Below are 26,987 nucleotides of genomic sequence, written 5' to 3' on the forward strand. Positions count from 1 at the left end.
CAAAAGACCCCCAAATCACCATCAGGCGGGCAAATTTATTTTTAATCCGCTGCAGAAGTTGACTGACCTGCGTTTGAATTCTAGAAGCAATTAAATCTGGAAGCAGGTCCAACTGATCATGCAACGCCGTTAGCTTTTCCTCCACATTTGTAAGCCTATCTTCTAAAGTGTCCTGTCTTGTACTCATGTCCGATACAATTTCGTAAACTGTATTTTGGGTCTAAATGGAAACACAATTTATACATTTGTATATAAACAGGTGTGTGTAAGGGTGGCCACCGCCTAGATTTTCTATTTTCTAATCTAAGGTAGTTCTCCAGCAAATTTCATCAAATGTTTGAGAAATTTACATTTCTTAAACACATTCATTAAATATTTCATAAATGCGAGGGACGCACAGAAAATCTGCCAGTACCAGCACCAAGAGAATTAGTGAAACAGAACAAAGCCATAATCGAAAACAAGATTAAGATCGACAATGAGAAATAGATTCAGTGGTTTTTCGCTGATGAACGAGCAACAAAATATTTTTAGATCGATTGGGGAAAGTGATGCCAAAATCATGATGTCCGCAGCCGCTAAATGGTACTGCTTGGGCAGAGGAATGAACCTCTGAACTAAAAAAGTTTAAAAGTGCACTATTATTTTCACTTCCTTAGTTTGAACACTATCATTTTCTGTTCACACTGTATGCCCTTATCGACCTTTTGTCTTAATGTGAACATATTCAGCAGCGAAAAGAAGCCAAAGACATAGAAAAATCTATATTGCACGAAAGGAGCCATCGATAGAATTCCTATAACTCACGGGCATTGCGGAAGAAATAAAAACGTCGGTTTATTATGATCAGTTCAGGATAGGGTATAGCGTGACTTTCCAACGGTTTCATAGTAAAAATGTTTAATGCCAAATGAAACGCTGAAATAGTCGGATTTATGTATATTTTTGAATTGCGTAATCGGCCAGCAAGTCTCCGACCGGGACGGGGTTGAACTTGTCTCGTTATGCTGGTTATACTGACACTTTATTGAGTTGGGTCCGTTGCTGCAGTTAGAAGCAATCAACTCTGTGTCATTGAGGTTTATGCAAATGTTACTTAAATTCCTCGTTTTCATCTCTAAAGTTGCATTTTGACGAACCCGAGTTAATTGCTCAGTGCTTGTTCAGCTAAGGCAATATTTAACGGCGAATGATTTCCGCAAGATAATTACATACCTAATTTTCCGGCTATTTGAGCCCCTTACCTTAGCCATGTCGGTTATGGTATTGGCGTTATCCATAAGCTTGCGTTGGTCCATTTTAACTTTCCGTAATCTGCAAAAAAACATTGCACGATTTTCAAAAGAAACGCAGTTTTTTCAGATTCAATGAGCTATAAATCAGCAGTTCAAGTACCTAAAGATCTGAATATACTCACGCATATATTGCAAGTAAAAATTTCCTCTGGTGTGTTCTAACTCTACCAGGGTTGACTCTTTTCACTAGCCTTGTATGTTTGTATATCAGCCATGTTTCCCTTAAAACATTTGCTGCTGCGTTTTTAAGCTACAACAATAGGGAACAATTCAGGTAACTTTACAAAAAAATGGCGTTGAAGTTATAGGAGAAAAATCGAATTTCAACCATGTTTGCTTGCATTACAACAAAGCTATTGAACAAAAAAAAAATAATAATCTGTTTGCTTTCAATACGTTCCACAGTATGCATTTATTTATTTCGATTTTTGTGTTGATAGTGTTTACTGATCATAGACTCAATCAACATTACTGAATTATTAAATTATTTATTTTCCTTCATTTGCTCTCCACTAGGCAGAATTCGATTTTTGCCGCTAATTTTGAATTTAATTAATATCGTGCCAAGAGAAATTCGGTTATAGGATACAAGGAGGATACATGCACTTAATTAAACTACAGTTGGTCCTTTGTTTTACCGCATGCGGGCTGAGGGAACTTAATTCGTATATAGATATGAATGCTGGTGGAATGCATAAACTCGAAGCAATGAGGTTTTATGGTGTCGCAGAAAATCTGCATTCGATTTGCAAAAGTGAAGGCACAAATGAATTGAAATTTCTGTTGGAAAATATTGATAAATCCTGATATTTTCCGACAAACAGCCGCATAACTATATCAAAATTGATGGGGACAAAACAAACATTTATTTGGTATTCGGCCTATATCTAATATTCTCGCTTTTTGGCCGATTTATTTATTAAACTAGGCCGTTTGCAATGGGATTAACCAAAGCTAACAAAATTATTCGACCCAAAGTAATGTGTCACGCAACGGTAATAATAGCGAAAAAACCTACAATAAAAGCAACGTTTTGCAGTTATTAAATTCATCAAAGTAATTATGAACAAAATCCCAACTAAATTCAACCATTACTAGGAAATTTTACTCATATAAATTTATAAAAGTGTCATGTATATTGTTGAGTAATGTGCACGTAACTTCCGAAGCTGAAAGTCCTATTTCAAGTCTGAATATAAATATATCTCAAATTCACCAGCCGGGACATTAACGGAACTTCTATCTAAACACGCCGTATCTTTGGGGAAGGTTAACCAATTTTATTGACTCCGATGGTTCGTTTTTTGAGTCCTCCAGTAGTTTTCAGTAGAAGCTAAACCCCTATCGTTTAACTCAGACTGATGTAAATTAAGAACTTGTAGGGAATGCCACAATGTGCGGACAACTAATGGCTTCAAATGCTCGTTCTTACTGCGGTTCTCTACTGAAGATGGAGCGATATTGCAAGCCATTTATCTTGTCTAGTTGATCTCTGAAAAATGTGACTTGAGAATGCAACGTGGTGAAGCAGAAGAATGCATTAAAGTTTTTCCTGTAAGAATCATGCATTATTTAGCCAATTTAGTGGAATAGAAATTCCTTGCACACCTGGAGACCGAAGGTCCGCCACTGAGGCCAGTAAATTCAAAAACCACTCAAATTTCCAATTAAATTCAAAATTGATTTTAGCTTGAAAAACGTCGCGCTTTGCCAACTAAAGTGCAGGAGGAAAATAAATATGCGAACCGGGATTTGAGGTAAAAGGACACGTTTGAAGAAATTTCCACCTAATCTGACATAAAGACTGATGGCGAAAAGTCCCTAAGACGTTCCCTTAATCCTGCGAAACGGCGTTAGGCATCCTTTGTTTTTAGAGTAAAACACGAAGGATTGCTGAAGTTTAGCTATGAAAATTCGAAAGTTAAAAAGCTATCAAATAATTCCATTGCTTAATATCAGTTTCTCATTTATAAAGCATATTATTACAATATTGAATAATTTAGAACTAAAATAACAAATACGCTTTTCGCCATAGCGGGCACATCGGAATTGCAGAACAGGAAAAATAGCACGTGGCAACAAACATTTTGTTCGAAGACTGTTCCGTGAAGATTCCAGCTTTAGAAGAAAAAAAATTGCTTTATGGCCCTCTGAATGTATATGCTCGATTTTTATTCAGGTAGCAAATATTATGTCACTGCATAGTCAGAATTGAGGAAAATATGGCTTACTTTGCTCTCTGAATCCCAGTTTAACTGTCGCCTACGTTATACTCGCAAAGGGTTTAATGGAAGTGCATTTTTGATGCCCGGGATAAGTGAACCAGTGTAAGTAAACGTGAAAATGCAACGAATCACCAAAGAGATTTGATAACAGCGAACCCAGATTTCAGATTAAAGCGAGAGTATTTTAAAAATTGTGAAGACAGAAGTTGTAATTAATTTATCTGAACTAACTTGTTTTTGAAAGGAGTTAGGTTCTTTGCTATGCTACGAAAATAACCTACAGAACTTTAAGGATCCTTGACTTTCACCCCTGAAGAAGTTTCAAGCAATGGCCACATTTTTTTATATTGAAACTGATGAATTGTTGCAATTATTTTTTTCGTGAAAATGCAAGCTACTCGTACTTGCCAAACATCAGGAAAATGTTTTCCCGTTTCACTAAGTAGACTATTTACATCCTTGTAGTTTTAAAACTCCAACAAACAGTTCAGCAAATCCGATCAAGTCGTTGCTCCTTGCAGTGGAAACTTCATAAAGCTTATATGAATGAAATGGATCCTTCTTGCAAGGCTTAATTTAGCTACTTTGTTACTCGCTTATTACGAAAGCAACGTCGTAGTCATACTCACGTAAAACTAAAATAATTGGACTTTATGTGAAATAATAATTGTAGGCAACACTTCACGTTGCTTCTGATTTTTCGATTTTGCGTTTGCTTGAGATCTCACGTCCCTCGAGCGCATAAAAAGAGTTCGGGGAATAATGAATCGACTTTTTACGATGTCCTTTTAGTGGAGAATTCTCGAAGGATTATTACTCGCTATTTGAGCAGCATCACTGCTGTGTTCGTTTGCATTTGCCTATAGTTGGATTTTATCCTCCAGATACCGACACGATTCGTAATCTGATTTGCTTGATTACAGAGCCTGCGTTTAACGAGGCGAGTTTAAAAATGATTTTAAGAGTAAGTGCAGGTTTTACCGTGAAATATACGGTATGAAAATGAACACAAACTAGCTGGAATGTTGTCAAACAAATCGATTTCAGATTAATAACTAGGCAAACAATGTGAAATTTTTTGCATGCGGGTCGCTTCTTTTTTCAATTGCACATTTTTAGACCATTCGAGTTTCAGTCTAATCAAAAAGAACACTTTGAAGCGACAAAGGTTTCCCATTTTTTGGTAAATACCGATTAAACTTTTCAATGCATTTTCCAGCAAGCTTTGATGTTTACCAGAGTCCGGGTGAGCCCGGATTTGTTCTTTATTTTTTTACACTGTTCAGCTGAATACATTTAAAATAAATCTCCATATATGGTTAAAAGTTGTGTTGAACAAGTGTTAAAATATACATTCACCGATTTACATAGACATTCTGCAACATTGTTCATTCGACTACATGCATTAGGGATTCCTCTCAGCACAAAAGTCTTATGTTGTTGTTGTAACCGTAGTTAGGAAATAACTGCAAACTACAATGCCATTACACAACTGCAGCTTGCAGCAGAAATATTTATATTGCTCGTTAAACTATTTACGCGGTACAGTTCATAGGACGAAAGCAAATATGTTAAATACCTCATTTGAAGGGATGGAAGTCAGATTCGAAAAGTACATTTATGAGCGCTGTTCGTACATATTTATTTTAAACATCGTTGTTTGAGTCAAATGAGAAAAACCACGCTACATTTCCGTTACCAACCAGTAAAGTCCAATTTTTGATCAAATATTTAACAAAGGAGTTTAAGCTTGCAACCGTGTATTTGCTGTTCAAAGTGAAAAGAGGTAAAGCGCAGAAAAATCCCGAAGTAAGATCGGGCAAAACTCTCATATAGAAGACAGCTACGGAGATTAATATGTGCTTAAAAATATCTTTTAAACTCAATTTTTAAATGTTTTTATGAGAGCGGTTTTGCATAGGCAATTGTCCGAAGTTTAACTAAAAAATCTCTAAAATTAAACAACTACATCATATTAGTTACCAGCAGCAAATTTATCTTTGATATCTACATTGGCAACTGTTCCACTGGAATTCATTGATTAATGCTTGCATTGAATGAACCGATAAAGCTTCCATTGTCAAAAATCTACGAAAAATATTTATGTTCGATTCAGTTTCCATCCAAATCAACTTTCATCGAACTGTTATTGGATAGAATATCATGTATAAAATAAGTATTTGCTATCTGGATTTTAAAAATGGAAAATGTTGTTGTTGGAAAAGGCCCGTTTTCCGATAAGCAGTCGGTACGTGGCACAAAGCGGCGAGATAATTGGATTTTGAAATTATGACGGTGAATTGTCAATGTTTGTACACAGTTGAAACTTACCCGTTTGGTTAACTGGGTGTCCATCATAAAATTATGGACATGCTTTTCGGCTCTTGTCAGTTCCAATTTTCTAGAAACTACTGCAACTAATAACGCTGTACATCCGGCACCCTGAAAGAACAGAAAAAATTAAAGTTGCTCACTAAATCAAACTTGTAATTATCTGGCAAGTATAGAAGACAGCCGAAATTAGTTGGCGAAAGCACGACACTTTGTTGCGAAATATAGGATTTTTGCACAAAGCGCAAAATAATGTAGCTGTTTTTTCCTGAAAAGGAAATTTTACAAAAGACTCGAGCTTATTGACAATTTTTTGCGCTCGCAAACTTTAACATACATAACATAACAAAGACTGCATATGATTATTCCGGGGCTTCTTATGTCGCAAGGAATTCATTGAGCTTGAAAATAAAGCGCAGGGAAAATTCGTTTTTTGACTGAAAATTTGAACAGTAGTCGATTTTCTCAAAAAATAATAAATCTTTCAAAATATTCACCTTCACTTTCATCACAAAGGGGCGAAAAATGCAACGAGCACATTGGAAAACACGCTAGAAATCTCAGGTTCTAAAAAATCGATATTTTACCTCTATTATAAGTCGTTTTTGAGCGGTTGAAATTTTTAATCGACGATATCTTCCTTATTATATTACCAAACAATTTATATATGCATATCGGGAAGCTTCTTATGTCGAAAATATTCCATTGAGCTCCAAAAACACACAGGTTTTGATTTTTGTCTGAAAATTTTCCAAACTGTCCAAAATTCAACAGCATTTTAGATACGATAAAATTATCAGATCTGAAATATTGGGAATCAACCCAACAATCCATTCAGTTCAAAAAGCACGCTCATGAACTTTCGATTTTTTTCCGAAAGCTTAATAACGGGTCGATTTTTGCGCTCAAACAATGCAATAAAAAAATAAAAACGCAACGATCTTATTAAGAAACAGTTTAACCCCACCAGATTCAAAATAATCGAAAACGATGGCCCATTTTAAGCGGTTTCAATGTTCAACCGGCATGTAGTTGTTTGCAACGCTTCTAAACGTTTCTAAAGAAATTTATTTGTATACTCAATCGGTTAACTTCCGAAGTGGTTATCAAAGAACATGGTGGCCAAAGCCGAGCTTCTTACGCTGTGCATGGAAGTTTTCAACTTAGTTTAAAATCTTGACTAGGAAAGCTTGTCCCCAGCAAGCTCGTTTAAATAAGTAGATTTCCTGGAGCTTGTTAGTTTCCTTGTACGTTAATATTTAATCTTCTGGACTATTCCGCGGTAAATTTCGCAATATAAAGCCGAATATCAGGATATACATATCCATGAGTGTTCATATACACAAGAGGATTACAATGAATTTCCTGTTACCTTTAGGCCATTCCCTAATAAAAACTCCTTTTAGACCGTCAACAGAGGCTATAACTTTTTACTCGAACACTTTTATACCAAAGTTAAAATGTTTGTTCTCTATACAGCCCATGCATTATTTAATCTTTGTGCGAAATCATCGCTACAGAGGCAAATAAAAGAGATTTATATTACTTGCGTGTTAGTTTTTTATAGGTGTTGACCGCCGTTTTAATTTATCGGAAAAAGAGGCATTATCAGTCTATTAAATCGGGATGCTTCAATATACAGACCAAATATTCCGGAAGATGTGATGAATCATTTTATGTTCTTGTAAATGTGGGTCTAACTAATCACTTTAATACATTTAAATAAGCTTGGCGATCATTTCTTGCAGGAAAAGCGTAGAATAACAAATACTTTGTGTTTTCTTTCGTCATTTTGTGAATTGGCATGTTTGCCTCTTTTCGCACATGTTCAGCACTCCTTGGATTAATATGAAAATGCGGACAAGGAATAAGCTACAAGAAGGGTTGGCATCTGCTGTATTGTCAGTCGTTCTTTTCAAGAGCCAAAGGAAAGAGCAATTTTCCTGAATACATTCAACTTTTCTAATAAAATTTGCTTTTTCATCTAACTCCAGCAATTTTTATAAAGCACTGAAATAGTCTTCTGGTAAGGTTGAAGCAGTCGAGACATTTGATTAATTTAACTGCAAATCGAACAATTTCCACCTCGATCAAATTTACATCTAATGATTTCTATAATTAATTTTGGGTGATGAAGCCCTAATAAACAACAAAACCCTTTGCAAATTTCGCTAAAACGGGATATCCTCATGAAATTTAATGCTGAAGCTCTCGGTTAAAAGGCTTGCATGAAATTTTAACTATCATGCATAATAAATGCAAATATTTTATTGAATCTTTCTAGCGACCTTCATTATATAGGGCTTTTATCCATGAACATTTTCTCACTTTGCTGATTTTATTCCAATTCCAATTAGCCAAACCATACCTTTAACAGCTTTTTAAAAAAAAAAACGCGGAGTTTAAGTAAAAATTGAAAACTTTCGCAGCAGGTTGCAATATTTCTATCCATCCTCAATTGAAGTTGAATTTTTAACGTTAATAAAGTTTAAATGGTAAGCGCCCATGTTATTGCGAGTGCCTTTTAAATCAATCAGTGCATTTGACTATGACGGGACATAACCGAAATGAAATAAGCCGGTTAATTTTAAAACATATCCGATTACACGTCAGTAATGTTGGTAGCACTTTGTTGGTCGGCATTGTAATCGATTTGCGGTTTTCCAATAATTAGACAAAACGCCGCTTAATTACTTCATTGAGATTTTAAGGGACAATAAAGCGGAATTTGTTTACTTTGCGGACCGGCTGGCAAATTCCATCAGTTACTTATGAAGCTTTAAATAGTTCTCCTTTGAATTTCAGGCCATTAAATTTCGAAAAACACTTCTTTCAATTGGTGCTTAGGTGAGAGTAATGAAAGCGTTTCAGTAGAGTTGGAGATTATTATTTTTAATATTAGGTGGGTATATTGTTGCCAAGCGAAGCACTTATTGCGGTAAAGTAGCCTGAAATATAGAAGTAGCTGGAACAAGGTGGTTGTGTAATAAAGAGCTTTTCCCGCGTTTTGCTCATTTTCTTAGTCAAACAATTGCATCTAAACCATTTTCCATGTTTCTATTGCCATTGGCATCTACCCCCAAATTTGCCAATCCATTGCGCTCTGGAGCTCTCACAAGGGACGTTTTTACGAAATTCACTCACCTCATCTGTTTTCTTCATAGCCGTCTAAGTTTATCTGTTTTTGACATGTTAAGCAATCAAAATACTTACCATAATTCCCGTGCTCACTGCTATTCCCCTTCCGCAATATGTGTTTGGAACAATGTCTCCAAACCCCACACTGAGAAAAGTGATGGCTATTAACCACATGGCGTTTAGCAGATTTGCGTGTTCTTCGTCATGAAACCTGGAAGGAAAAACGAATACTTTTATACTTAAATACCGACGATAATTAATAATACTTTTGTAAGGTTTTTATGGTGACAGGAAGTCTACTTTGCACGGTTTTAGGTTGATTATTTATCGGCCATTGGGGAGAGGCGATGCTGTCGATGCAAAGGAAAACCAAATTTAGCAAAAAGCATTGGCCCAATTTGCGTTAGTGGCATAAAAGATGTATTGTGTAATACAAGAACGAAGCGGAAACATTTTCTGTTTAACCCAAAAGCTATTTGAATGCTAATAAACACCGTAACACATGGCGAATGCAGCTCCTTGAACTTTTCGAAATAAGCAGCTTAGGACTGCTAGAACTTAGGACTTTTCTAAGTAGATTAATTTTTTCGCAAACCTGTTCTTGAAACAATTGGAAATCTTTAGAGTTAAAGGCGTTAAATTTTCTGTGTAAAATTCTCGAAGGTTAATTCTTTTTCGATATATGTTAGGAGCAATCAAACAGTGGAATTGCTATGGTATAGAAAAGCGTAGCAGACAAATAGGCAAATTCTATTCTAGGTCATGTCAAGACCAAGTCGGTTGTAAGCTGAATGAAACCCAAATGTTTAGCTGGAATGTTCACATTTGGACCCTACTCTCCAAACATAGGTTGGCATGAATGATAGGCAAGTTGGACTTAGGTTGGCATATTACATCTTCGAAACGCATTAATTAAAACACCTACAATTTGAAATGACTCGAGCCCATTTGTAATTGACAATAAATCCCGATTGACTGTGAATATTTCTCCGATTTCAATTGGAATAGCGATTTTCACTTTTCATTTAACTTTTCGCGGAAATCTATGATCAGTTTGCATGCAAAGGCCATTAATTAAAATAGTGTGAAACAAGCGGCCGAATATTCTTCAAAGCGAAAAGAAATTGGCTGTTAGATAAACACAGATTGCTTGCCCGATATTAAATTTATATTCAGCTTCATTACGCTTTGTAACCAGTTTAAAGTACTTTTAAGAGCTTTTTATTTTACCTCAAAGAAAAATCATTGCTGGCCATTAAACTCCATAGCGAAAACCACGGTATAAATAACTGGATTTACTGCACTTTGGCTTGTGTATGTAAACATCAGCCTTCATTTAGCTTTATTATGTGCAAACCTTATCATATGATTTATTGACTTGGAAAAGATCAGTTTCTTTTGACTTCAAAAGGTTTCTTGACTGCTGCTGTGGATGGAGCAGAGTAAATAAAATATCAGCTACGATAGAAAGACGTAGCTTGCCTACAGGCGAATAGGATGCGTTCCTTTGAGTTTTAATATAGGTATACAGGGTGATTCACGCAGACTGTGCCTTAGAAGTTTTCCATATTGCAGTTTTTTTTTGAAACTTCAAGTTGTGTCTGGTTATAACAAGTCGTGCCAAAACCATGTAAACTACATTAGCCCCCATATGCTACAAAAGGGGCCGCTTAAAGTCATATGAATTTAGAACCGGTCCATAAATAGATCTGTAATCGCATTTTTTCTTAAACTATTGACATATATAAAAAACTATAAGAGATAAGTTAACAAGACTAGGGTTACAAAAACGAGTAATCGGAAGGTCAATCCAACAGTGCTAAAAAACTGGGGCTAGCATTTAAAATTAGACACTTTGGTGATCATTTTCGTACACCCTGTGTAGCAAGAGGGCTTACGTGTCTTTAGCAGCAGGTTCGTTATGACTGGAAATAAAATTTGAAGTTTCTAAAATCAGTGCAAGTTGGAAAGCGTCTAATGCACAGTCTACGTAAATCACCCTGTATATTCCCAACGGCGAATTGGAAAAAAAATACTACATACAAATATTTGGAATATGTAACTGTCCAATTTAGCAAGTAAAAATGTATAGACTCACAAAAAGTTAACATTTTGCGGATAATTTCGCTTAAAAGCGCCTGTTTACTTTAGGCAATTGCAAGAAATTCTAGCAAAATGAGCAAATGAAAAACTTTAATCGTTAAAAGAAAGCACCATAATGCATTTCTTTAGTGAAGTTCTAAGGAAGAAAACGGCGTTGCGGAGACAATCTCAACTTAACCGAAACTTTAATACCAATTCATTAAAAGTTTTTATTAGATCATTGGAAAAGATGGACTTACTTCGGTAAAGCAATCAGTTTGCTGGTCTCTTTGGGCGAAATGGTATTATTGGAGTTCAGAAACAATAAACGATAAATGCCATATAAAAGGTGTGAAGTGTTATCTAATCACGATATATTTTCCAGGTTTTCCCCGTATGATTAAATTTTGACCCATCCATAATAAATGTTCGAGCTAAGTTAATCTGCAGTAAAAAAGCTGTGATGCAGCTGACCATAAACAATACTCTATAGCGTGCAACGGGTTTAAAAAGGAATGCGATGAAGTCCCATTTGCGCCTTATAATCCTCCTAATAATGTGCAGCATTTAAGTAAGTTGACGATGTAAAGTAAAGGTGGAAGTTAAGCTATTAATCCTACCTTTCGCATTGCCTTAAAGTCCAGCTGGCGATGATCCACAACGATACCATAAACACGAGAAGCACAGTTCCAGGGCAGATGGTCATCAAAGTTTTGAGCACAAAACGAGTGTTAAAGTTAATTCGATTTAATGCACCGATACTACGCGAAGAGGCGTCCGTAAAAAGTTTACTATGCAATAACATCACTCTGCAAATTAAGTATAGCCTAAGGAACATTGGCAATGATAAGGGAACGTCGTATGGCACACACTTTGACCCGATTCCACCGTTTTGCTTATTTGCTAGTTTCGTTGTCCACACAAATCTGTAATGCCCCGGAATTGGATGCACTGCACATATTAATAACTCCATGGATATTTGGCAAATTCGTTGCCACGTCATCGCTATTCGCCAATCATCCGCACAATTGTCTATCATGAAGAGCTGCAAATCATCAACTCATATGTAAAATCCAACAATACCGTTCACATTTGACTACTCTATGCCTAATTACTACATAATCTGTTTGCTTTCGCCAGGAATACGCCAGTCATAATTTATTACTTCGCTTTACGAAGTAATATTGCGAAAAATCCTTCAAATGGGTTGCAACGATTTCCCTTCAGCACCAACCGAGCAAGTTTTATATCTTATTCCCAAAATATAATTTAGTGATTTCCACTCCGCTGCTGTCGAGTTTGTCGGAAGTAATAAAAACCACTAAAGGACTTAGCCGAGACCAAAGAAAACAAAAACCCTCAAAGTATCAAATTCTGAAACTTCTCTTTTGGAAGGTCTTTTACGTTGAGAGCGGTCAGGCAGAAAATCCGTCATTTAATTTATTAACTCATGTTTCATTAAAATTCAAGCGAATATGCACTGATAAAATTATGAGCAAACTGCAGGTATATGTTATGTACTTTGTTAAATATATGGGCAAAGGCCATTCACTAATGCCAGTTTTCCTGCATTTATGTGTACCCATACTGTGGTTAAATCCGTTTTTTAAACGCCGTTGCTTTTAAATGGCTTTTGCAGTAATAAAATTAAGCTGATGTTTTGGAACATAGAGTTAAATTTAAAAATAAAAAATTATATGGTGAGCTAACGGACAAAAGCTGGAACTGGCGCTAACCTCGGATTAAACAGTTTAAAAACCCCAAAAAATCACACGGCGTACAACAGATTTTTCTTCTAAGCTTACACCGAACTGGCTAAACTTAAGTTCATTGTAAGCTTTCGAGTAAATCGCCTCTGAAGATACATGTCACTCATGCTGGCGAAACGTCAGGAAAAAATTCCGTTCTGCGTTGTGAGGTTGACTGAGTTCAGTGTAAGCTTTCGAGTGAACCACCTCTGATGATGCAAGCCACTCGTGCTTACGAAACGGCAGGAAGAAAATGATAGCACGCTTTAGATAAAAGCATTTTCCATTTGCTTGAAAAATTAAAACCCACTCGAATAGCTATTTTCATCAGTGTAACATAAGTAATTTCTCCAAGGGCATGGTTCATATTAAGTAACATACGTGCAGATGTTCATTCTCACCATGTTTATGTTCAATGGAGGGTGTTCTAGTGTTACGACCCCAAATAAAAGAAAGAATGACATCAATAAAAAATACATTTTATGTCACTTCTGACGGGGCCATGCGATATTTTCAAGAGCGATTGAAACATTTAGAGCAAATAAGCATCTAAATTTGTACGTTTCGGGGCGTGTATTTCTGGATTGCTTCCACTCTCGTGTACTGCATAAATCCTGCAGGAGCTCTAAAATTAATTAAAAGTCGGAATGCTGCTGACTTGCCGAAACTTAGTCAATATTAGTTTCTTGCGGGAAAAACTGCAATAAAAAAAGCCACAAATGTAAGTGAGGACCCAGTAATCTAATTTTCCTCTCCTATATTTAGCTGGTAAAGTTTCAGGTGAAATATGAACTCTTATGCAAATTCTAATGACTTTACCTAGAATGACTGTGCTGGGAAAATATAATTATTTAAACAACATTGCAATAATTACCTGTACTTCTAAAGCGTGGTAGGCTACAATGAGGCCTAAGAGAATCACAGTCGATACAGATATCAAGGTTTTGAGCGCAATTGAGTAGAATTCATCCTGAAAGCCAAAGAAATGCAATTTAGTAATTTTCTTCACATGAGAAATATTTCAACCTTGTTCACATAGACAGTGAATTATTTTTAAGTAGACGTCCAACTTGTGGCCTTAAACTGTTTTCTCATTCTTCGAGTTTGTCATTTTTCATGACGGCATCTGCGTTTTATTCGTTTTTTATTGAGTAACTCTAGATTGTTTTATTAAACTCACCCCATGTCAATAAGGAAGGTTCTCAAAAAGAATTTGTATTAGAAGCTTCCGGCTCTCTACGAGTTCTTTGAAGCATGTTCGATATTTTGTGTTTATTGCATGGTGGCAAAAATAATGAACTTGATTAAAATGCGGAAGGCCCATTTTTTCGGAATCTGACTGTCTTCAAATTGTGAAACATTCAACACAGTCTATGAGTCAAGCGAAGTAATAAAGTGAAATCGGATCAAGGGTCAGATGTAGCTGTTCGGGAAACTGTAAAATTACTCATTACTTCGAACGCGGAAACTTCTCAGTTAGTTGTCTTCCCCAACCCAAAATAGGCAAACTCACTTAATTGCTAAGTCATTTGCGAGCAGTGTCTTGTATAGTGTTCGGTCTTAATTAACTAAACGAAGGTAAGTGAGTATTGTTAAATCTTAATTGGGTGAAAATCATAGTTATCTCCTCTAAACTAAAGGGGACAGTATTGACGAGCGGTGAATGAAAAAACCTGTGCTGTCGGGGTTGAGAAATGCGAATGGAGGAGGAATTTTAGCAGAAAGCTTTACGTTTATCGGGCAGCCATAAAATCCTCGCTCACTCACTGAAATAATAAACTTTTATTTATCATAACTGTCCCGGATTTTAACGAGCTTAAATCGAACTACGTCTTCTAAATATGCGTGGGCTTTAGCAATAGACACTTACCTTACGATAAACTCCGGCACTTGAAAGTTCATTTTCTATAACCATCACAATAATTCCAAACATTCCCATCACTAACGCATAATCACTTATCCTCTTTCTTTTTTCAAAGAGAGCTTTACGCCTTCCTAATCGATAGCCCACATTGGGCTTGTGCTTGAGGCTACCTGATGATGGCCCTTTGTAGGCAGTACCTATGGTACGATCTTCCATAAACCTTGGATAGTCTACATGTCCAACCAAGGCTACTCCAGCACCCTCCTCTTGTTGCATCTTGCCCCCTCCTCCCGTTGAGTCCCTGCTGGAGTTCTTCACCGCCCCTGGGATGGAAAGGGTCGAAACTGGTTTTCTCAACTGTAAATCGCATAATCAATATATTAACGGTTTTGATTAAACGCAATGATTTCAAGCAGTAGTTGGTGGTGTGCGTAATTTACAATTGTTCTCTATGTACTTTTGAGTGCTACCTGCCAAGAAATGACTTATATGAACTGCTGTGCTGTATTTAATAGGGGATGTTTATTGTTTAGCTAAGCATTTGTTTGATAAATTATGGATGAACTTGAAGCGAGTGAATTGAATTGTCCAAAAAGATTCTTCGAAAATTGACTAGTCTAATTGTGGTTTAAAATTAAAGCCCTTTAATACTCGCTCAAGCTCTTGAGAAGCAAAACGTGTCGGTCTGCATAATGCACCTTCTACTGTCTTTTGAAGTACTTCGGATCGGATTTCTAATTAAATACTTGGCAGCTCCAAGTCCTCAAAAGCTCATGCCTGAAAAATTTAAAAACGAACCTACGCAAAATTTGCATGTCCATGAAAACAAAATGCGAGGAAAACTTTTCGAATACCTACACGGTTATGTTTCTGAGTTTGGCAGCTTCTACTTTACAAAATTTGAATTTTACGCAGGAACGAAGTTGGATTAACTCAAGCCTGCTTGACGCTTGCCAATAACTTGATTATCTAAGTAAATATAATGGCCATTGTGATGGGGAGGGATCTGAATTTATTTAGCTGGGATTTCGTTTTGTCTGGTTTATACAAATCTTGACTCTATTTTGTTAGCGGGTCTTCTGAAAAAGCTTACCTCCACTAGAGAAGTGAAAGCTGGAAAATCTTGTGCTTTAGATGGATTACGATGGACATTTGATTTGACCCTTTTTACCTCTAATCCTAATCTTCTCTGGAGGGCCGTCAAACAGTTATCTTAAATGAAATGCCACCTTACGATAATAAACGTCTCAATAATGTTTTATTGGATTACTAGGCTTTCTTCTTGACCTTTCCGGATTTACCGTATTAACATACAAAGCTGAATTTACTGGCAATTTTCAAGTGAACAAAAAAATGCTCTCCAGCTTGTCTAACCACCTGCCTGTAGCTAAATTTAGATGACGTGGCCTCTCAAGAGTGGCTGATACTTGACTAACTTGACTTCTTGCTTGAAATCTCAAGTACTAAATCAATATCAGAACTTTTTGCCGCTTATTTTTCAGTCTCTTTTAATTGGTTTATGTCAAGAGGCTTAATACCGCTTCTGGGGGATTTCTGGATAAGCACAGTATACAGTCTTACTGACCCTTAGAAGAGTAAATGCCAACAAAACTGTGTCATTTGAGACGAATTTTGTCTGGAGTTTTAAGAGGTCAAATATGCCCATTGAAATGTCTTCATCATCTGTTAAAATTTGACTAAAACCACAATGTGGTTGAATTCACATTGTCCACCAATAGCATGCCAATGTTATCCTGTACAATGTACTCGTATCATATATTCTGTTTTCTTCTCCAGATTCCTCGCGAACACTAATTGTTTTTGATTGTTCACATTTGATCATTCAGTCAGGCTTGGCTTCAACTTCTCTCCGAATAAATCATTAATAGTACGTCGATTGCCAATAGGCCAACTGTTACGGTTTTCAATATTTGACCAGACTGTGTAACGAAATAGAACAAACAGAGCTTAGTTTAACCGATGTTGAATGTAGCCTTGCGGTGGAAATCCATTGCATTTTAAAGCAAATCAGCTGAATATGAATTTAGGCATATACTTACATCAGTTTCAAAGAGTTCCTGCAAATGGTCAAAGTAAGGAGGTAAACGTTTTACTGGGGTTCAGACGATTGGAATATTTCACTTATAGTCGATCTAAATCATTTTATATGGAAATACAAATATATTGGAGATGCATCACTTTCATTTTCCAAATATGCACAATTGAACTAATAATACCAACCAGCAAATAGCGAATCCTACCAATTTTCAAAAGACTTTTGTAAAGACTAAGTAGAAGCTAATGCTGTGAAAAGCTCGGAAAAAACAGAAGCAATTTTTGAGAACAAAGGTATTTAGTTAAAAACAAGATCAAAATAACGATTGTGTTAACTAAGTGGTTTTATATCAGCCAATATTGCGCCTCAGACCAAGCATTGCATTTGATAACGTTTTTCGTAGAAACTAACGAAACTCCCGAAAAATGCCCTTAGTCGCAAAATTCAGCAACGTCCAATTATGTATCTTATGGTCCTTTAATTATTTGCTTCTTTCCTTTGCCATTGGCCATTGAAAATTTAGGCTATATGGGCTCGGTTCTTTGTAGGACTTAATTATTATTAAAATTCATTCAGAATCCCTAGCGGATCTACTGCCACAGCGAACTGAAGACATTCAACAATTTCTGATGAGGAAAGCCCCATAAAGTCCAAAATAAACTAATTACATTATGCTCCAGGAAAATGGAAAAATGGGAAAATATGGTCTAAATGTACTTGCAGTTCAGCTATGAACTAATGCTTTGGTAGGAATTTAAAAAAGGCTTTGTATAATTTGTGTTGGAAAACTGTTTCTCTCTAAATTCTTCGTTAATTTGTTCACGAACTTTACAACTTTTGCAATAAATCAATTAGTCGAAATATTTACGCAGAAGTACCGAATTTACATTTGCTATTTTCGGCTGCCTCTATCAACTTAATCTAAAGTCTATTAAGTTGCCGGATAAGGAAAAGTTGGCAACAACTAACGACATTGAGTGTGCCAGAAAGAAGATATTATTAGCATAGAAAGCCTTTCTTGATTATCATTCGGAATGTACTTTGGAGTCAAGGTTCTTGTAGCTGTGTATTTGCACAAGATAGCTTTTTAAATGACACAACTGAATTAAGCAAATTTTTCCAGGACAAAGTACAAACTTTAAAATTAAAACGGAAGAAGATAGGCGAGGTAGAAATGAACAAGCGCATGATGGCTTTGCAGGTAAGCTATCATCCTCATTTGATAAATATTAATAGAGTTCTAGAAGCAGCACAGGTACTTATATCTTGACTTGCAATATTCAATTTTTCTGCTATCTTTCACTACTTATTCCTATATTTACACCCAGAACAACAACACTTGAAATCAATCAGGATAATTAACTGAACAATTAAAACTGTCATTGAAAAATAAGTAGTTCAATCAGTAGATCTGAGGTCATAAATCCTTGAAAGGCTGTTAAGGTTTATATGATCCCGACACAATTCAGGAGACATTAAAAAACGCTTTAATGTTATTGCCCGAAGAACATCAGCAGTAAAATGATGGAACAAAAATGAAAATCCTGTATTTGCCAGTACAACAGTACTTAAATAAAAGTTAAATTCCAGTTTATTGGATTGAATGTAAAACGTTTCGAAGAAATAAAGTAACTATTCTCCCGTAAATTCGAAAAGTTTTTAATGTTTTCTTTCGACGTCAATCCCAAACTTTTCCAAAGAAAAAATATACAGTTGAATGTTTCTAACAGCAACTAAAACAGATTATGTTTTTATCCGAGTATGTAATATTGGCTGACTGTGACCGCAATACAAATAAGAATAAATTTAACCCAATCATTAGTTTAGTCCGGAATACATGCTGAAAGAAGGGGTGCCCAGTGCCGAAATTCATGGATGTTGAAAAATGTGCTATACATGTAGGATTCTAAGAATGTTGCTCAAAGCAGTGTTAGGGTCTATCACACAACCTCAAAGTAGTTCAAGTATTTGCTTTCAAGTTTCCTTCCTCGCCAGCTCAGTCTTGGCCGGCAAATATTTCCGGCTCCATAATCAGCCTTTTTTATTTCCGAAACTAATGGTCTTTTTTTCGGGAATCAATACGGCATATTCATTTACATATTCGTGACTATTTCTCCCAAAGAAGCGAAACTGGAGTTGCGCAGGGTTTCATGTGTTTATAAATATGAATATGAATTAGAGCCCCTTTTATAATCGTCGTTTTAGTTTGAAAAAAATTTCCCTCATAACTGGAATGTCTTTGCCGAAAAAATTAAAATTTCAAATTTTTCATAATTGAAGAGGGTATGATGGCCATTTTACTATATTTTAGTTTAAGGGAAATAATTGAATTTGAATGCTATAGTCGTTTGATTTGAGTACTTTACGACATTGATGAGATGAAACTATCCAGATAATTTTTTTTGGGATGAAAAGCATTGTTCTTGATTTGCTTTAACGCATTAGATTCGATAGAAAATTCCCTTTCATGGCTTACGATTCAATTTGAGATTCAAACCAAATGCGCTCGAATTCTTCACGGAATCCTACACAAAGCAGCAAAAAAAAGTCTACAAGTCCATGCGGAACTTGCGACTTGGCTTTTCCTTTCCCAAGTTGAAATTTAATCAAATCTAATTAGCTCCATGCAACTGTAAAAGTATCAAAACATTGACTAATCTAAAATAATTTAGTAAATACAGGAAGCTAATACAGTAAGAGAGATAGTTATCAGATCAGAGAAGAAAAGCGGAGTTGAAAAGTTTGGCGCCAGCCGGAAAATTCAAAAAGTTTTTACCTGTTTACGTAACTAAACTGTGGGAAACTATCTGATAAGCGCGCTTTTGAGTCAAATTAAAGCGATTGCCAAGTAAGAAACACATTTTGCGAGTTATCCGGCGAATGCAGCTTGATTGTTTGAGGTTATGTGATAAGCAAAGGTACGCTCGGACTAGATATTCAAAAAGAGAATGATTATCCAACCGTTTTTACATAGGACACTGTATCGCTGGACACTTCTGTAAGGGCGCGCTTGAGCCTCGTTCTTCGCGCTTGCGCCATTGTTTGAGAAGAAGACAGCATGCCAGAACCCTATATAGAGAGGATCATACAATTCATCTCAACAGATTTAGCATAGTATCAAAATGCGCACGGCAACCGCACGGGACTAATAAAATACGAAACCAAATTTCTTACGGAAACGCACACCGTTGTCTCGTTTCTTTTTGGTACATTTCCTCATTTCCCATTATACCTTTTACCATTAACCCCTGTCGCACACTCAATAAGCAACCTTACCAAACCCATGTATGTCCAGCATAATACCAAAACTCCCACATTGTACATTAAATACGCTACCGAAGTTCTATGTGGCTTTACAAATTCTTACTGTTACTAAATATATCATTAAGTGATATTTTATGTTTGTTATACACACAGCGTTACAAAGGAGTATGTTGATTGCTATCAGACATTTAGTAACCTACCTTTGTACCTCCGCAGGAAATGGACAGCAGTTCGCCACATATACCCGAATTACCGGCTCATAATAATTCAAGAACATATTCTTGCAAAGTTTCAAAAAATGGCTGGTGTTATGTGAGGGTTCACAAGTAAATAAAAATTATCCAGGAAATTATTTGATTAAATATTCAGGATGTCAGTAATTTCGGTCCCGAAAAAAGGAACGGGCGTTTTTCAAGGTGGCATGCTAACTACTAAATTGCCTCAATTGTGAATACTGAAGGAAAAGGTGGCATGTAATATTCAAATAAAAGTGTTTTAATGGAGGCAGGCGCAGTTCAGTTCAGATTTTAGGCAATTATAACATTATGCCACGACAAAGTGAAATAAGACAGAAAAAATAAGCATATTTTCTCACCCCAAATCATCAACAATTGGTCAAAGCATCTGAATTAAATCGTGTTAGTCCAATTCATGACATTTTTCTGGTTCCTGGCTGACCGGTGGAATCAAAAAAGATAAAATCGCACTAAGGAAAATTTATTTAAAGACGGTATTCGGCAAACGTATTAAAGGAAATCCAATAAATGACCCTCGTTTCCGCCGTATCGTAGTATTATGAAATGTGTTTGAAGGAAAACCTTTCAAGTAACTGACTTATGCTTTATTAGCCTCCATATCGAATTGTTCAAAGCAATTAACCGACACATTAATAGGATTTCTTTACTATTTACTTTTCCTCCCAAGCCAGCAATTATTATCAAATATATTTATCGATGACTTGCATTGCCTCATGCGAATTATTCAGTTCAAGTGGTTATTTGCACTATAAAACCTGTTTTATTATGCGGCGTTTTGCTTTTATATTTAAAATATATTTTACCATTTGGTTTTAGCATAGAAAAGCCAAATAAACCATTAAAATGTACAGTAAACTTTTTATTGTAGACACAGTTTATATGGCCCATAATCTTTATAAAGGCCATTGTTTGAAACCTTTCAGTAGATATAGCAGAATTATCGTGCCACTCTAATGTTATTCCAAGAAAAAGGTTTCTAACTTGAAATTAACGATAACTTCAAAAAGTGGCTTGTGTCACAAAATATCCAAACAGTTAAAGTCATGCCATTTTCCAAACTCCAGTTGGATTAGAATTTCATTAGGAATTGTTAAAATGTACAGCAAAGGAATAAATACAGCAATATTTGCCCCTCAGTCCCAAAACCCTCAAGCAATTAGTCACAGGAAGTATTATCAAAATAAAGCCAAAAAGGGTCGGATAATAATAACCGCTTTCAGAAATCAAACTCCCGAAATCCAACTTTAATTTAATTTACCAAAAACAGGCCTTATATTTCATCAAAGTTTGTTCTTTAATATCTGGTTCCTACGTAGCAGTGTTTTGGCGCTTTTAATGCTTTTCCCGTCAAATATGAAATGCCTAAAGCATATCCCTGTGTCTTCTTTTCGTTTAGGAGCCTTTTTTAAAAATGTTCCGACAAATTTAGGGAGCACGCATTTCATACTATATTAAATACCTTTCAGTCCTACGAACAGGAAAAACAAATTTTCAAACACTTGACATAGACTGATGGGCCAAGAACTTGATATAACTGTTTATTGCAGTGCTGAAGGGACAAAATTTATAAAACCCATCCACTCATATGATTAATATTAACAACTCATTTCAATGAAAAAAACCCAACATTCCTCACTTAATTGTTGGAAAGATCATTGAAACAACCCTTGCTTATAAAGCCTTGCGTGTTGACTTGTTCATATCAAGCTGGCATTGTCTGCGCTGGAATACATTCAAAGGTGACTTATGAATTGAGGCTGAACCAAAGAGGAAAATGAGGCTTCAGTAAATTGTCAAGCCAAGATTTAGGTATTCAAGAAATGCCCGTACAAGTTTTCTAAAGAAGCGATAGCAGGACGCAATAAAATGGGATTTATTTAATATGCCAATAGAAATCTGGCGCCTTGGATATGAAATATTTTAAATCATTTAATGAAAAAACCGGTGTTTGGATAAAATTATAAGATAAAATTATTAACCTTTGCGAAAACAAAGCGCCTGTGGGCTTAGTGTGTTTAAAGGCAAGTTTCATTTTGAGTCTTTAGTGAAATTTATTGTTCTTCCTTTGACTCGCTTTAAGCGTGTTATTGGTGTTTTGGATCGCTACAATTTTTGCAACATAAAGCAACATTTCAACAGGCCAACCACAAAGTAAAATTCTCCTTAGCAATCGACAAAGATTGTTTTGCTTGGTTTTACTAAAACCGCTCTTTGGGGATTGAAGTTTTGTTTTGTTTCTGTTAGTAAAATGCCAGTTTTAAGCAAGACCGCGTCTATTTCATCAGGTAATCTGTTACTTAAAATAACACTTACACAACAGTTATTGCTGCTAAGCTCTATTTCTAGGGGCAAAAGTCTCGTTCTTTTGAAATGTTCATTCATATTTACGTTAAGAGGAAATGAAAAAAAAAACGTAAATTTACTGGAAGCTTTTAGGCAATCATTGGGTGATTTATGTATATTTCCAAACGAATGTAGCCGTAAAAATTCAAAGACTCGTTTTCGCTCGAGTAAAGCCCTGGACTGAAGAACTAAATGGTTGGAATGAACAAACTGGCTCCGTAAGCGAAAGTTTAATCTAACGAAGTGTTTGCTTGGCATATTAAGTTCGGTTTAAGAAAATTTTGCAAATTGCTTCTAATAGCCTTTGAAGTTGCCGAAATAAAAATTTGCAAATACCAGACCCTTTGTGTGAGACTCTCAAAAATGCCTTTTAATAGCGAACTCTGCTTCCTACGTGTCGATCCGTGGATTTTCATCGTTTGATCAGCTTAACTACTGAAGAATAGAAGTAGATAACTAAATAAAGTAAGTCTGTTTTCTTATTCCCATTGTTCCTGCAGCGTACTTTAAAATTTAAAATGCTATTATCATCTACGGTGGGTACAAACTATCGATTGAACTGTGAGCCAACACAATCGCTGGCAAACAAAGCGATAAATTTCATTTTATCTTCAGTATCTAAGCATTTAGACAGAGATATAACTATAAGGTAGCTGTTACGTGCCACCTCCCTATTATTTACACTTTCACCGCATACATACATTAGCTATTACCACACTCTTAAAACGGACCCTCGAAATCAATAGGTCATTTATGTTAAGCTAATTGCACGTTAAAATGAATGCTGGCTATGTTTTCACATAAATTCAGCTTGAATTGCCGATTTACAAATGTAGGTCTGGTATACAACGGGAAATCTAAAGTGAAATTTTAAGTTTGACTGTTGTCGACTAAATTAGAGCTTGTTAACAGAAACGGACATTTTCAGGCCAGAAAAACACATTTTCCACTTTCGACAGTCAGCGACTGTTATCAGCTTTACGTTCAGCAGCGGTGAAATACAAACCGTATGACCCAATATCCAAAGCAGGACACACGGAAAAACAACCCTTTAATATTCATTTACAATTGGCCCTTGGCCTATTAAATTATTTTCGGCTCAACAACACATTATCTACTAGTTTCTAAACAAACATTTTTGTATTTGTGCGTTATTTTAATGTTCGTTTTGTGGTGTGGGCTTTCATGTAGGTTTAGAATTTATGTTTCTATATAAAAATACTATGCACGTGGAGCAGATTTTCACATCAAAATATCAATAATGGGAGCACACAGTGTCGACGTGTTCTTGTGAAAAATGATTTTAAATGAAATTTGCATTGTCAGCGAAATTCAACTCCAGCTCAGTTTTGAGAGCAATCAAAGCCAAAACTCAATTTACAGAGTATCACTTACATACAAATGTTGTGTAAAGTACCACTTTTCAATAGCTGGCATTTGTAAGTTATAATCCGTGACTTGAGTCTTGGGTTTGATTGTAACTTGCAAACGCTATGTAAAAGTGTTTTGGGTTTTGTCATTTGCAAACGACTATTTTTCATAGCATTTTAGTCATAATCCGTAAATTGAATTTTGGGTTTAATTCAATGGTGAATCAGTGGATTTGTTTCGTCCTCAGACTAAGCTGACGAGACCCGAAACTTTGAAACCGGCCCCTTTTCTTTATCCAAATCAAGACGTTATATGATTTTAAAATAACAAAGAATTTGAATAAAAATTCTATTAGGAAAATGCAATTTGGATTTGGATGAAAAAATGCGGTACTATGAGTTATGCGAAGCTCCGGTCAAAAAATGCTAATTTCGATAAACCCGCAGATTTAAATGGCCTGGAAAGTTAAAGCAGCATCACTGTCCAGTTGTCCAGGCCATTTTCCTTGCTACGTTAAACAAAGGTTGCAAGCCAAACATTTTTTAATCAGCGACAAAACGCCTCTGGCGAAATCATATTATTTGGCCTCATCTGGCACTGAATTAGTTTTCCTTGCTCCGGGAACAGTTATTATATTATGGGAGATATTGCGTGTTATTTATTGGGCCATAAATGAGGCAAATGGAATTATTCAGCCGGTATGCCTCAATAAAGTGAATTTTAAAATAATTTAGAAAGGTCGCTGTTTCTCTTTATCGGCACTTTGATTCCAATGATGATAGACATTGATTTGGTTGCTGAAATTGATATCTGTTTCACACCCTTTGGTTACGATTATTCTGCTCTGAAAGCTTAGTATACAGGCCGATTTGTAGCTTTGGATTTTGTTTGTTTTAAAGTCACTTAAAATTGAAGCAAACTTCTCCTCTTTTCAGCTGTGGGCGCCAAGAGGATAAATTAAACAAATAAAACCTAAGTACAATTGGTGTAAATGAAGGAGAGGTAATGGCGTGAAAACAAAAGGATTGAAGTAGGAACTCGTCGACCTACATAAAAAATAAACTGGATAGGGAGAAAATGATTCACGTTGGGTGAGCGTCTCGGAAAAGTGCGATTTAATGCCGACGAACAAAATTGTCTACCATGCAAGTACATAATATGATTGGGATATTTGTGGGCGCAACTACTCATGGGCGTAAATTATTGGAAAAAATCACAGACAATCAGCCCAAAGTGCACATTGGCCCGAAAATGTCAGACAAACCCGATCTATACGTTGTTAACAATTTATATTACCAGTGACGCATGATATGGGTTTAAATCCTCTTCACCAGTCAATTTAGAGAATATCAAGGCCATGTTGGCAGGTAATCATTAACTCAGTGGCAAACTTGTAAATCACATTGCAAAGTTACACTTTGGATACTCTTCACGTGAGTGCTCTTTGAAATTTCACTTTCATTTGATGTGAGATCGAGTTTTGAAAAGTTGTGCCAAGTATTCAAGCATAAATTAAATGGAGAAAGGTCAATACGGTTAAAGGGAAATTATGAACGGCCTCAACGACAAGAAACTGACACTTTTCCAATGGCATTAATACGGCTCATTATTTAAAAAATTAATGAATATTTGAAAACCCCGAAGGAAAATGAACTAATTTCGAAACTTTAAGGTTGTTGCTTGTCTAAATAATTTTTTATTATTACGTGCTGAGGCGGTTTTGCATTATCCCGAAACTGCGCACAAATATTGGCGGAAACAGTACACTTCGAGGACGTTTCAGATATGTATTAATGCCATGGCACTTATGAGATGGCATTTATTAATGAGATAATTAACTACATCTGATAACATGCAAATACAGACTTAATGAGATGTGCCTGCGAATATTCAGGCATTGCTTAGAGATTCAATCTGGAATATAAAGCACAAGCTTCAAACCGAAGTGTTTGCTCAGTGGATCCATATTAACATGGGTCAAATATGCCACACTTGTACACATCCTCCAAATCAAGTGGCTTATTAATAATGCGGGCAGTTCATATCTAAGTGAACGAAATTTTAATGAATCAGTGAAAATTATTTTTGAAGATTTTTTGTGACATTTTGAGGCTTCACAGATTCTCCTGCTATGGCATCAATGTGTGATTTACACTGTGTAATTTTTCATTCAAGTCTCACAAGAGCATTGTTCCACTTTACTGGTTTTCGAACTTATAGGGTTTATTCTAAAGCTCCCAACAACGGTATTTACGCTTCAATAGCTCTTAATATTCGCTTTATGATGAATGTTATTGCACTTCTAAGTTATGGAGGTGCATGCAATCGCATTACGTCGGAATATCCGCAATATATTACCTGTCGTTAGCAATTACCATTTGTCCTTGAAAAATTTCCGTAAGACTGCGAAACCTTAATTTTATTTTCTTTCAAGTATTTATCCAATAACTTCATTCCGCTTAATTCTTCAGACAGCCATTTAGGCGATCTACTTCCTATCTAAAATATTTAACCCTCTGAAAGCAGTTGGATCGCATTAAACCCTCAAACTGTTTTATCGAACACTGGTTTTAAATTAAAAGAACGACAACATTTACTTTAAGCTGAATTGTAGCTGGTAATTGTTTTTATAAGTTTTTCCTGGCGAGTTTCAATCGATCATTGAGGTTTTGACTGCAACAATTTTGTATGCAGAGTTAGCAATTGTGACGGAATTGGAAATCTCAATTACTTGATCGAAAAATTCTATCCGAATTTTTCATTAGTAGCTGTGAGAAAATCACATTGTTCATGCGTTTTTAGTCGAATCGGAAGCGGCAGTATTAAAGAGATGATCTAATATTATCTTAGAATCTACTGGTTAGATCACGGCTTTCACGGCCGGTTAAATCACATTTAGAAATGTTTTCCGGGCTTTCAAGCCGTGGTCTATGGGAATTTCTTCCTGACGTTTCGTCCACAACTGCGGTGGACATTATCAAAGGCGATGAGGCAGTGGGCGAAGTGATCTCCC

At 35.9% G+C, this 26,987-nt stretch overlaps 1 protein-coding gene across 3 annotated transcripts in view; it reads right to left on the reverse strand.

Annotated features, from left to right (window-relative positions):
• LOC109541052 (small conductance calcium-activated potassium channel protein) overlaps positions 1 to 26,987 on the reverse strand; it is a 70,531-nt gene that overhangs the window by 2,981 nt on the left and 40,563 nt on the right. For 2 of the 3 annotated variants that reach the window (XM_019909732.2, XM_048663622.1), the window contains 8 exons: positions 14,690 to 15,040; positions 13,694 to 13,789; positions 11,692 to 12,116; positions 9,065 to 9,200; positions 5,852 to 5,962; positions 1,418 to 1,545; positions 1,245 to 1,314; positions 68 to 220 (listed from right to left, as the gene is read on the reverse strand). In XM_019909732.2, the coding sequence (XP_019765291.1) occupies positions 68 to 220; positions 1,245 to 1,314; positions 1,418 to 1,545; positions 5,852 to 5,962; positions 9,065 to 9,200; positions 11,692 to 12,116; positions 13,694 to 13,789; positions 14,690 to 15,040 (1,470 nt within the window). Of the gene's footprint in view, positions 1 to 67; positions 221 to 1,244; positions 1,315 to 1,417; positions 1,546 to 5,851; positions 5,963 to 9,064; positions 9,201 to 11,691; positions 12,117 to 13,693; positions 13,790 to 14,689; positions 15,041 to 19,700; positions 19,809 to 26,987 lie in introns of all 3 variants that reach the window. The other variant, XM_019909733.2, reaches the window with a different exon arrangement.

The sequence above is a fragment of the Dendroctonus ponderosae genome, unplaced genomic scaffold (assembly GCF_020466585.1).
Source record: "Dendroctonus ponderosae isolate FM_Combo_2020 unplaced genomic scaffold, Dpon_F_20191213v2 Dpon_F_20191213_1, whole genome shotgun sequence".
Classification (NCBI taxonomy): domain Eukaryota; kingdom Metazoa; phylum Arthropoda; class Insecta; order Coleoptera; family Curculionidae; genus Dendroctonus; species Dendroctonus ponderosae.